The 12,865-nt window shown below is 33.4% G+C and overlaps 1 protein-coding gene across 1 annotated transcript; it reads left to right on the top strand.

The window, feature by feature from the left end:
* Positions 1 to 681: 681 nt before the first annotated feature.
* On the top strand, positions 682 to 11,026 carry LOC126978008 (eukaryotic translation initiation factor 3 subunit J). Its single transcript, XM_050826742.1, has 7 exons — positions 682 to 996; positions 1,077 to 1,162; positions 1,302 to 1,412; positions 5,354 to 5,495; positions 7,097 to 7,261; positions 9,879 to 10,018; positions 10,553 to 11,026. Exons 1-7 carry the CDS (start codon positions 981 to 983, stop codon positions 10,613 to 10,615), a joined length of 723 nt encoding a protein of 240 aa, XP_050682699.1. The 5' UTR covers positions 682 to 980; the 3' UTR covers positions 10,616 to 11,026.
* Positions 11,027 to 12,865: the final 1,839 nt, after the last annotated feature.

The raw sequence follows: 12,865 nt of genomic DNA, 5'->3' as shown, positions 1-12,865 counted from the left end.
AGAACATCTTCACTACTAACCTAGTTTTAGCGCGGGGCGCTAGTAATTGGAACATCTTCCCTACTAACCTTGTGTTTTGTTAATATAACATCCGGATTTTTATTATAATAATAATTAGTTATTTTTAGCACTCGCATTATTTTTTAACGAAATCGTAGCAGTGGTTCATGGACCCTCAAGTTTTATTCAATCTTTGTAAGTTACATAAATTACCTGTGTTAAAGTGAGTACACCACCCCACCAGAATTTTGGAGCATGCTGAACTATTCAACCAAAGAGGATAGATTGATAATTTTTATCATCATATTATTATGGTTTAACAGAATCTGCCATAACTGTTGAATCATTATAGGGCTCTCCGTATTTGGATTACTGCTTAAACTTTGCACCACGCTGTTGTTGCCATTAATATACTTAGTTTTATGAGTAATGTGCATCGTACAATCAGCAATGTTCATATAAACCAATAGCTAGAAACTAAATATAACAATTATTATTCCTTACAGTTACTTTGCAATGCAGTTCTTAAACATTATGTTGAAAAATTGTTAATTATTGGACATGACAAATTATAATAAAGGCTTAAGCCTTAAACCCACAGCCGTAAAACTCATTAGTAAGAAAAACTAATATATCAAAATTGACAGTGTCAAATGTCAATGTTGTCAGGTCGCCATATTGAAAATTTTAGTGATCGAAAAATTGTGCTTTGCGATGGAGTCATATTTTTGCAATTCAAAATCTGATATCATTGTTGAGAATTCTAAATTATGTCATTCTGTTGTAGTTTCTCAATCCGACTGTGTGTATTGCAGAAAATTATCAACCGTTTGACAAAGTTTGCGTGAAAATTGTTGTCGTTAGTGAAACAAGTCGATCAGGGAGACATCTTGTGATTGAGAAACCGCAATTGCCAGTCTAGATTTCTTCTTTCAAGTGAAAATTTAGCTAAATTATATCGGTGCTGAAAAGTCCTCACGATGGACGTGTCGTGGGGTTGGTAATTTAGCTTATATTATTTGGTTATAGAATTTGATACATCAGTTATTTGACGTTTCTGTATCGTTTCCTTACAGACGCAGATAATTTTGAACCAAAACTTCCGACCACGTTGGCCACCTCAAATAAATGGGAAGGCGAGGACGAAGACGACAACGTCAAGGTAATGAATGATAACAGCTGCCAAAAATTTGTGATATATAAATATTGATTGTAGTTGAAACGCACAAATATGCTTCAACATAATATTTTGCACATAACCTCAATCGCCTGCGTAAGTGTTGACGTCAGCATATTTTCAGGAAAGTTGGGAGGATGAAGAAGAAGAAAAGAAAGATGAGGAGAAAAAAGAATCAACGCCCGCGCCGGCTAAGCCTAAAAAGAAAATTCATGACAAAATAGCTGAGAAAGAGGTTCGTATTCTTTAAATCATTACTACTGTGACCTTTAGCTGTCAACATGATAGTTTAAACTATACATATCTTGTTCACATATGGTACTTGGCAGACTACAACCTTAAAGTAAGAGTATGATTTATCTTGGTGCTAATGTATAATAAGAAACTGGTCACTCATAAATTTGGGTCATAAAAGCTGATTTAATTAATGTTGTTATTTTTAGATTAATCTATATTGATTTATAATCAAGTACCTAGAAGTGAAAGGTCTTTGTAGCATCATTAAATATAGAATCTAAAAAGGTTTATTGGTTTTCAAACATAGACCCATTGGCTTATACTTACAATTAACATGATGAATATTATCTGTTACTTGTTATGCAAATTCTTTGAGTTCTATTGGTTACTAGTTTTAATATTACAGTAAGATGTTTTATTGTTTTTTATATTTGAATTGTGGTTAATCTATTGTCTTATTAAAAGTTGATAGTTTCACAAAAAAATACTTTTTAATTGAAAGGTAGTATTTTTGTACGGTTCATTGAACGGCTAGTGGAAAACATTCACTGTCTTCTCTACTCTTGTAACACCGGATGTAACAAGGAACCATTGCCAGCCTTCTAATCAATTCTTGTCATACTCTGGTTTTATTGTGTAATTTTTACAAACAAAATGATTGCCAAAGATACCCATAGCATTGAGTAGTTGAAATTGTTGCTTAGTGTGCTATAATTGTATTGTTAGATTCAAAAATATCTTTATTGAAATAAATATATAAAATTCTAGCTACATCCATGAATCATAATAAGAAAAGTATTCACCAAAGTCACATTATTTGTAGCCAATAACATCATTGTCTTTTATGCATTGCAAATGTGTGAATTTTGATGGCATTGGTCTCCATACCACGGAAGTTTAAGGGCACAATATCCACTTTTAGGTGTTTGGATTAAACATTGTCCTATACATTTGAATAAATTTAATTATGTCATGAGTTAATGGATGAAATATTTAGCTTAAGGAACACCAGTGAATACAGTTACCTCAAAAAGTTTTTATAGCAGGACCTCTTTAATCTAAACTCCAAAAATGTACCTTCTGTTTGGATTCCTGGAGTATTCGGATTATAGTACAGTGAATCTCCAGGATATTTTTTATGAAATAAAACAAATAGTAGTATGAAACTTTAAATGTTATTTTCATTTTATGAGAGGTGCATGTCAGTTCAGTCTCCTTGTATGGTCTGAATAATAATGTAAAATTATATTAGTACTTAGTCATACTGTCAATGATAAAATTAACAGTGACATTCTATTCTAAAGACAATGAAGCAACATTTACATCACTCTTTCCGGGAATAGCTAAATATGATGAAAACAACCGTGGTAGTATGATAATTACTTTGGGACTGTCTATAATTATTGTAGAAAATAAACCTGTCTTTTTATAGCCAGCCGCCACTTGTGGTGGCCTGATGATGCTTTCATAAGAAACTCTCCTTGTCTATAAAATTATAGTTATTTAATTTATTTATAGTTCTGTATATTATATTCCTTTTTTATAATTATTATTATAATGCTCACATAATACCTTGACTTATTTACAGTGAGCATGGAATTGATGCATCTGCTTTAGTCAATGACTTGTGTTTTTTTTATTAATATAATTTTTTTTTAACTTACTCATCTAAGGCATTGAGTATTTTTGTTGCGTCACTTATATTGACGACCCATATAGCCGAACAGTTAATGACCCTGACTACTAAGCTAGAGATCCCGGGTTCCAATCCCGGTAGGTGCAATCATTTATATGATCAATATGGATGTTTGTTTTACGAGTCATGGATGTTTATATGTATTTATGTATGTTTAAGTAAGTATATTGTATTAAATATATAGTTGTCTTGCACTCATAGTACAGGCTATGCCTAGTTTGGGGCAAGATAATTTGTGTAAAAGTGTGTTATTATTATATTGTGATTAAAATGATAAAGCTTTAAATGTTAATTTAAAAGTGTGGCAAAGAGTTTCTTGGTACTTCTTCTATTTAATTCTGAAACCCAACCATGTGGTAGTAAACAGCAAAAAGTATAACTTTTGACATTCAAACAAGTAATTACCTTGATCTAAATGAATTGAATTTATCATTTTTGTCGTAGTAAGGTCTAATAATAATAATATAGTAGTAAAATGGATGCTGATAATAATATTTGTGTATGAATATGGTCAGCTTGTTACCCTCTGAGTGTCAAGGATATCTGAACATATCTATATATATAAAAATGAATTGCTGTTCGTTAATCTCACTAAAACTTGAGAATGGCTTAACTTCTTTGGCTAATTTTGGTCTTAAATTAATTGTGGAAGTACAGGGAAGGTTTGAAAGGTGAATAAATATGAAAATGTTGGGAATTAAATAAAAACAACAATTTTGTATTGCCTTTGATGTGCCCCCAACGTTGAGAAATCAAATTGAGAGAATAGTTTAAAATGAATAATCATAATAAAATAAATCTAATTAGAATTTTTATATTTTTCTAACTTATATATATAAGAGATTTCCATGTATATAGTCACTCAACACAATAATTCTGGAACCATAAGGCGTGGAGACTTGAAATTTGCTAGAAATATTCCTTTCGCTGAGTAGAGATCAGCTAAAAACTGATTTAAAGAAATTCCATCCGCAAGAGTTTTTTTTATAACAGAACAATGTCTGTGGGGTCCACTAATTTAATATATACAGAACGAAGTCTGTCGGGTCAGCTAGTATAAATTAAAAATAAAGTAGCTATTTACATTAATTATTTAAATTCATATCATTTAAAACATAATAAAGTTCATTATAACTTAATTATACTTATTTATTGGTTGATAAGGCAATTTTGATAGGTAAATGGTTGCAATATCAATACTTGGTACTTATTTACACAATTTATAATGTACACAATCATGATAGTAAAAGTAAAGTAAGTATTATCTTTATATTTGTTTTTGTAAGTCTTGATAATAATTATTGAGATTTGTTACCTTTCTTAATAGAAAGGCACAAAAGAAAAAATATGTTAAGCTAATTTAATATTTAGCTTATCATACTATGTTAGCCCTTAGCAAGATATCTTATTCAATTCTGTTTTTTTTTGTAAAATGACAAGGCCTAAATTAAAAGTATGACTGATGTATTGTTCAGACTAGAGAAGTTATTTAAAAAAAACCTATTTTGTGTTGTTTGCTTGTCTTTCAACATACATCTCCCCTAGATTTTTCCATTATACTCTGTCCAAGGTTGGCATTTTCCATGTTTGTCCAGCTACTTTTCTTAGGTTATCTATCGTCAGGTTCTTTGTTCACCTTGTCTCTTAGAGGTCTCTATCCACTAAATTCCCTTCATCTAATCTATATATTATAATATATAAGAGTAGAGGTCAGCTTGTGTAATGTAGGGTAATAGTGCTGTGTAATCTGAATTACACTTTGTTGTATGACGGCAATAGTTTATTTCTTTCATTAATTTTGAGGAGTGAGACTTCTGTTCTGTTCTTTTACTAATATACATTCTTTGCCTTTACCAACAAACGTTTTTTAACAATTATTTTCAATTTTGTAATACATTTCTTTTGAAAATTTTCTGGGAACTTGTAATAGAAGCATATACATCACCCTTCTAGGCTTACTAACTCGACTTAATAGTTCTGTTCCTGGTGTTAACATTATGGTTATCATAGTGCCTTCATAATATTATCAAGAATATATTGAGTACCAGCAGTTAAGATGTTTATTTCTTTAAATATTGCTCTCAATGATTCATTAGGACCGTTAGATGTTATAAATAGCGCAAGTAGCCCTCTTCTGCGGCACAAAGATGATATTAATATCGGCCGTGTTGCCCCAAATGTATTTATTTTAAATGCTTGTAAGAGATTTAAATGTAATTTTAATTATTTTATATTTATTACAGCGTCTGGAACGCGAGAAAGCTGCACGGCTAGCGGCCGAGAAGGAGGAAGAGGCTCTTACTCCAGAGCAGAAGCTTGCTGAGAAACTCAGACAACAGAAGCTGCAAGAAGAATCAGATCTGCGACTTGCTTTGGAAACATTCGGTAACTATTCCCCAGCTGAATTTGACAATTTGGGACGAGACAAACAGGACGTTCAGCTGATGTTAATTGATATGCCCTGCACATTACAATGCAGTGCTGCTCAGCATCTTGAAAAATCCAAACATTCTGATCGACACTACAATTGCCCTCGTCACCTTGAGACAGAAGATGTTTCAAGATGACGAGGTCTCATTTGCTTAGTAATTTCACTAGCTATGGCACCCTTCAGACCGAAACACAACAATGCTCACACTTTCTTTTACTTTTTTTTGGCAAATCATTTAACACAGCCCTCAATTTACTGTTACATGTCCACAACAATCATATTTTTTCAAATATTTACATTGTTCATTTGCACTAAACAGGTTTTCTTATCAGAATAAAACTATATGGAACAATTATTTCAATGTGATGTAAAAACAATAAAAGTGAAATTGTTAATTATATCTAACACCAGCTACCACCAAATCTAAAATTGTAAATCCAGTATTGGATGGATTGTTAAATTAATAATAGAATAGCAGTGTATAATAAATATTAGACCTATCTGTAATCACAGTTCACCTGATTGTTTGTCTTGTCAATACTGGCCATACTCTTACACAAAAATGAAAGCAACACTATGTTTTTTTTTTATGGGACAACTGGTGTTAAGGAATCATCACTGCCCACATTCTCTTGAGACACAAGGGGTTACACAGGAGTGTTGGTCTTTTGAAGTTTTACTTCTTTTGGCGGCCTAGGGATAAATTATCAGAGTGTTTTATTATGATGTACGCGCACACTGAGTGACCGACACCTAAATTCGACAAGCTGACATTTATTGATCAACATTTGTATCATAATTCCGCTTTTGGTACTGAGTTTGAGCCAAGAGTATAGCAACACAGGCTATGTGTAGGTACCGGCTAATGTGTGTGTATTTTGAATAAATGAGGAATATTGATTCATTACATTTTTTTTTAATCTGTGAGGTCCTCTTTGGTTATCCGTCAGGGTCATTGGGTTACCTGTTTGACTAATTTAATAACCTGTGGAAAGCTCTTTTGCTCAGGATGTTGGCTAGATTATGGTATAACGACGCCTATTTCTGCCGTGAAGCAGTAATGTGTAAACATTACTGTGTTTCGGTCTGAAGGGCGCCGTAGTAAGTTAAAATTACTGGGCAAATGAGACTTAATATCTTATGTCTCAAGGTGACAACGCAATTAAGTGCCGCTCAGAATTTTTGGGTTTTTCGAGAATCCTGAGCGGCACTGTAATGGGCAGGGCGTTCAATTACCATCAGCTGAACGTCCTGCTCGTCTTGTCCCTTATCATAAAAAAATATATAAAATGTTATTGTTTGAAGGTGACAAGCGCATTTTGTTGTAATGGGCAGGGCGTATCAATTACCATCAGATGAATGTCCTGCTCGTCTCGTCCCTTATTATCATAAAAAAAAATATAAAATGTTATTGTTTCGGAGGTCATCAGTGGCGGTTATCAGATACAAGCCAAGAAACCATTAGCATAAATGTCCTTAAGTTACATAAAGAAAAAATAATATTTATTTCATAACATTACATGATAAACAAGATCTTTGTTTTCAAATATTGCAGGCATAAGTGAGACTGGTACCGGCAAGTTGGACAGCTTTAATCCAAGCACAAAGGAAGAGTTCACTGAATTTGCAGATCTGCTGGGCAAAAAGATCAACATATACAAGGGACGAGAGGAGTTTCCCGGTTTTGTTGATGATGTTGTTAAGAATATTGTTGTACAAAGTAAGTTGTAGCCATAGTTTACCCGCGAGGTGCCAATCAGACGTCTGCTTGGCACACAACGGTAGCAGGTATTTTTTCGTTAAATATACACAGAGTAAGACAAGCTACACGATATACCACAAAAAAGGTAATTTAAAACACTATAAAAGTAAGAATATTTAATTTTAAAACTTTATCTATGTAAATACGACAAACCGTCAAAATGCGGTCAGCCGTTTAGCCCTACTTTAAACGAAATTTGTTTAAATTACCCAGTATCTATTGTTTATGTAATCTAACAAAGCGCTAGTGTGTTTAATAACAAAAGCATTGACGTTCGTTTTTATAAACAAGCCGAAACACTTGAAAAGCAATAAATTTTATTGTAACACGAGCCCGTTGAAATTGGCGTCGGAAACGCGCGGCGGCTTAAGACGGGCATGTGCGCCACGCGAATTGTGGCAGCTTAGCCAGTGACGGGTTAGTAGTGTTGCCTATCTTCACAGTGGTGTAGCTTCGAATCAAGACACTTTATTCATTTTGGTCAAAAAAATTACACTTATGAATGACAAAAGTAATACTTTTTACCACCCAGCTTCATAGTTGCGTATACTCTTACTTACTGCTTGCATTAACACATACAATATTATGAAACTCAGTTGACAGTGTGGTAAATAATAAACATAAACTTCTTTTAACAATTCTTTTGAATTTCGTAATGCATTTGTTTTAAAAATTTCTGCGATCTTGCTGTCTAGGCAACATACATCACCCCACAAGAGACTTACTAACTCAACTTAGTTAAGAAGTAGGCATAATAAGTTTATTTGTTCCTCATGTTAAGCTTATGATTGTCACAGTTTCTAGCAAATTCGTTAATGTGCTTATGAACATAAAGAGCATTATCAAGAATATATTGAGATGCAATAGTCAAAATGTTTACTTTTTTAAATTTTTCTCTTAACCTATCTGTAGGACCTAGGTTATTAATGGCGCGAATAGTCCACCTTATGCAGCTCAAAGATGGTAATAATATTGGATGTACTGCCCCATAACAAAATACCATAGGACATGATTCTAAGAAAATAACAAAAATAAACTAGTCGCGCCATATTAATGTCAATTAACTGTCTAATCGTTTTGATGCCAATCCTTCAATATGGGGACCCATTGTAAATTGGAATAAAGAGTAATGCCAAGAAATGTACCAGATTCCACTGGTATTGTCACCTCTCCATTTAACAAAACCCTTCCATTCTTGATATTTAGTACGGTAAATTTTATACTTGTTTTCTTGCTATTTAATATATTATGTGTTATTAGCGATTAACCAGTACATGATGTCAGATAGAATAGTTATAGTTAACTTTGTCATGTATAATATGGTTTCATTCACTTTGAATATCAATGAATCCGCGTGTTTTTTTCTATGAGGTTCAGAAGATCATTTATGTAGATATGGAAGAGGAATGGTCCAAGAAAAGACCCTTGAGGTACCCTCATACTGAGAGGACTCCAGGGACTGCTATGAATGACTCTGAATACTATTGTTTAAGTATGAAATCAGAAGATCGAGAGTGCAGTTCCTTTTATGCAATAGTGACATAGCTTCTTGACCAGCATTGAATGTTGAACACAATCAAAGGCCTTGGATAAATCACAGAAGATTCCAAGTGCCTTTTTTGTTCCCTCTCAGACAATATCAAAAATGTTCTTGATTAGCTCAACACCTGCATTGGTAGTTGAACATCCCCTAGTAATGCCGAATTGTTTTATATTATGTAACTTATCACCAGGGAGCGTACATTTAATGCCCGTTTCGTGGTAATAACGTATTAAATATAAACACACAGGATGTTTCAAAAAACGTAGTGACAGATAGTCTATGAACGTTTGATTCTAACATAATAGTTTCTGAAATATAATAAATAAGTATTTAATGGGATGGAAACAAAATGCGTTAGGTATAAATTATAACTAATTAATTTATCTCTAAATAACACGTATATTTAAATGAAGAGATAGTCATGAAAACCAACAATTCTTTTTTTCCATCCTGTATGTAGCTTGGCGTCATACGCCTGTCATCGTCATGAAGTGTACGCTCCCTGCTTTTCATAGTTAAAGTAAGTAAGCATTTGGCTTAAAATTATTTCTGCTAAACGGGAAACATGCCATGTTTAATACAATTATTAAAAACTATTGCAAGATATGGTGTTATGACTTAAGTTATTGAACTGATTATTTTAAAACATATTTTTCAGTATTTGGATGCAACCCATATTTCTGTCTTGGGCGACTTCATTGTGACAAATTATTGAATATATAGGTACTGGTGTGTATAGCACTAGTAGACTGAGTTCAGTACCTTGTGCTGTACAAGCTGTATACTATCCCCCTTATTCATAATGGTCCGCTAACTTTAAACAGCCGCTTAGGAGTGTTTTTTCTCGTTCTGACTTAGGTCAATAGAAGAAGACAGAGTGAGAATTAGCAATGCTTTAAGTTAGCAGACTATTATGAATGACTGGTATGTATGTATGATGAAGTCTCTAGGAAGCTTTTTTGACAACCCTTAGTGAAACTTTTAATGTAGAATCACTAATGTCAGATTCTCTAAAATATTCTATTATTACAGTGAACTCAGCAGATATCAAAAGGATAAAGATGACTGTAGACAATCTATACATTGAAAAGCAAAAAGCAGAGAAAAATGACAAGACAAAGAAGGCCAACAAAGGAAAGGGCAAAGCGAAATTAAAAGTAGAGGGAGATAATGTGAGTTGTTTTAATTATTATGTTATGACAAACTACTAAGGGTGTATAAACTCATATTGTTGTCAATTCTCAGCCTCAGCCAAACTTACCTCAGAATTCTGCCAACAAGGTCAAACAACCAGTGGGAGGCTCCTTTGCACAGGATGTGGGGTAGATTATGGGTACGGCGCCTATTTCTGCCCTGAAGCAGTAATGTGTAAGCATTATTGTGTTTCGGTCTGAAGAGCGCTATAGCTAATGATATTACTGGGCAAATGAGACTCAACATCTTATGTCTCAAGGTGTACAGCGCAATTGTAGTACCGCTCAGAATTTTAGGGTTTTTCAAGAATCCTTAGTGGCACTGCATTGTAATGGGCAGGACATATAAATTACCATCAGCTGAATGTCCTGGCCGTCTCATCACTTGTTAACTTAAAAAAATGGTGAAGTGACTAAAAATAAACCACATATTTCAATTAATATTTTTTTATTTCTCCATGAAACAAAGGCTTTGTTTATGTAATAATAATAATAATAAAATTGTTATTGCAGGCCCACCTGAACCAGTATGACGCCTATGGCAACTACGATGATGATTATGATGACTTCATGTGATGCACGACTCGTGTTCTTCTGTTATATACTACTGTGGGTTGTACAAAACGAGATGGCAACAGTGTTATATATCTGCTAACGTTTCTGGGATTATATGAGGAATTGTCACCAGTGTTCACTGATGAAACGGAACACTTTATTTAAAGTGACTTCTGAAATAAATTAAAGTCATAATAATTTATGACTACTTATTATCTTCTGTTATTTTATTACTTAATACTAATTACTAGATTGTTGTTTTAAGAAGTTCTCCAGCTTAGTATATTTTTCTATATATTTTGTTGGTTCTTTACAGAAAATATATTATAATTGTTTAGTCGCACCAGAAAAGCAAAGATTTTTCTGCTGTATCTTATTTTATACATTGTATGATCATTATTTTAAATTTTAGTTGGATAGAAGACGCCTTAAGAGGTACATTAGTTGTGGCTGTTCTCAAATTCAATAAAACTAGTTCAATATTAATGTCGCGCTGAGGGAGCAAGCAAAAAAATTTAGGGTGTCCATCTCGACAAATTGAAACCTTCTGGAAATGGTGTGGGAAGGAGATATTCCGTGTGGCTGTTTAAATGTATCCATTTATTTTTGTATTCTTAGATATTCGTAGATCTTTATGATTGCGGCTATATGATTTAGACTTTGCAAAATTATCAAAAAAAAGCAAAATGATGATTTTGATGTTATTTGAAAAAAAAAATTTTATTCTTGTGTTAAAAACCAAGATGAAATAAGCCCTGAACATTTGTATGAAAAATAATCCTGCTAATGTTTCCTCTTAACCTTTCCGCATCAGCCGTGCCCGCGGGCACTGGTAATTCAAAAAACAATGAGAGCGGCTGTGCCGCGGGGCACTCTTTTACCTCATCCAGTTTTCACCCTTATTAGGTGTACAAGATGGTTTATTTGCCTACGCAGTTATGAACGAGTGAATTCCCAAACACATTTCGATCCGTTACGATTCAAGGCCACCAATATTCGACGTCATAGCTTTACGGACAAAGCACTTATGTGTCCACTTGTTCCCGGCCGGCGCAGCGAGCGGTCGTTATCAAGACTTTACACGAAGATCGTTCTTTGTGGAGATTTAAGCTTAATTTTACAATTAACATATACTATTCATTACAAAAACATAAAAGGAAATAAATAAAACAAGTAATTAACAATAATAACAATATTTATTTTAAAATATACCTATTTTTACACTTTTTTTCGAATGAAAAGTCTTTGTGAAATAAAAAAGAAAGACAATATGAATAATTTATACATGGTCTTATAGCTTGTTTCAATAGCTTTCAGTGACAGTCACTCAAATCACCCTAGTTATAAGCATTTTATAACTACACGTAAAATAATACACACGGGGAAAATGCCGCGAAAATGCCGGAAGCTTGCCGATCTATAGTGTACAGCGAGATCCGGAGCGCGCTGATGCGGAAAGGTTAAGTGTAAAGATCATAACTGTATTGTATAAATATTTATGAATACGGATACATTTCGTCATCATATCAGTGAACACTGACATTACTATTGTAATTATTAAATAAATTATTACATCAGTTGCTGTGATTTTTCTTCCAAAATTTTAATATTTACTTATTTGTTGCCTGTACCAGTGGGAGGCTACTTTGCACATGATGCCGGCTAGATTATGGGTACCACAAGGGCGCCTATTTCTGCTGTGAAGCAGTACTGTGTAAATATTACTGTTTCGGTCTGAAGGGCGCCGTAGCTAGTGAAATTACTGGGCAAATGAGACTTAACATCTTATGTCTCAAGGTGACGAGCGCAATTGTAGTGCCGCTCAAAATTTTTGGTTCCTGCTCGTCTCGTCTCGTATTTTCATTAAAAAGAACCACTTTCCATCGCTTGGGCTTAATGTTAATGAACTTTACCCCCTACTTATATAAAAAAAGTCTGAGACACCGTGGTGATAGTCGTCGGATCTGCCTTAATTGCGTCGCCGACCCTTTCAATTGACATACACATTTGGGTGATATTCAAAGATTAAAATAATCGGCAATTTGTTCAACAATAAAGCTAAGTGCCTCGAAACAACTACATTGATGAAGTGCAAGGCTCTAGCTTATTTTTTTTTTATTTATTATTGAACCAACAGCACACAAAAATTAAACTAATAACAAAAATATTATGCGATGGCCGACTGCCAATTACAGGTTCACACTATTTATGGTATAACATTTAACGCTCTAATTAAACTATGATTAAATCAAAATAAAAAATAATTAACTA

The sequence above is a fragment of the Leptidea sinapis genome, chromosome 46 (genome assembly GCF_905404315.1).
Source record: "Leptidea sinapis chromosome 46, ilLepSina1.1, whole genome shotgun sequence".
NCBI classification, from domain to species: Eukaryota; Metazoa; Arthropoda; class Insecta; order Lepidoptera; family Pieridae; genus Leptidea; species Leptidea sinapis.
Note: the sequence above shows the minus strand (reverse complement) of the source record. Positions and strands in the feature narration are given on the sequence as shown.

Bases quoted from the DNA above. Each gene is read 5' to 3' on its own strand.
- LOC126978008 (XM_050826742.1), top strand. The intron at 7,262-9,878 runs GTAAGTTGTAGC...CTATTATTACAG, and splicing joins TAAGAATATTGTTGTACAAA to TGAACTCAGCAGATATCAAA. The intron at 10,019-10,552 runs GTGAGTTGTTTT...TTGTTATTGCAG, and splicing joins TAAAAGTAGAGGGAGATAAT to GCCCACCTGAACCAGTATGA.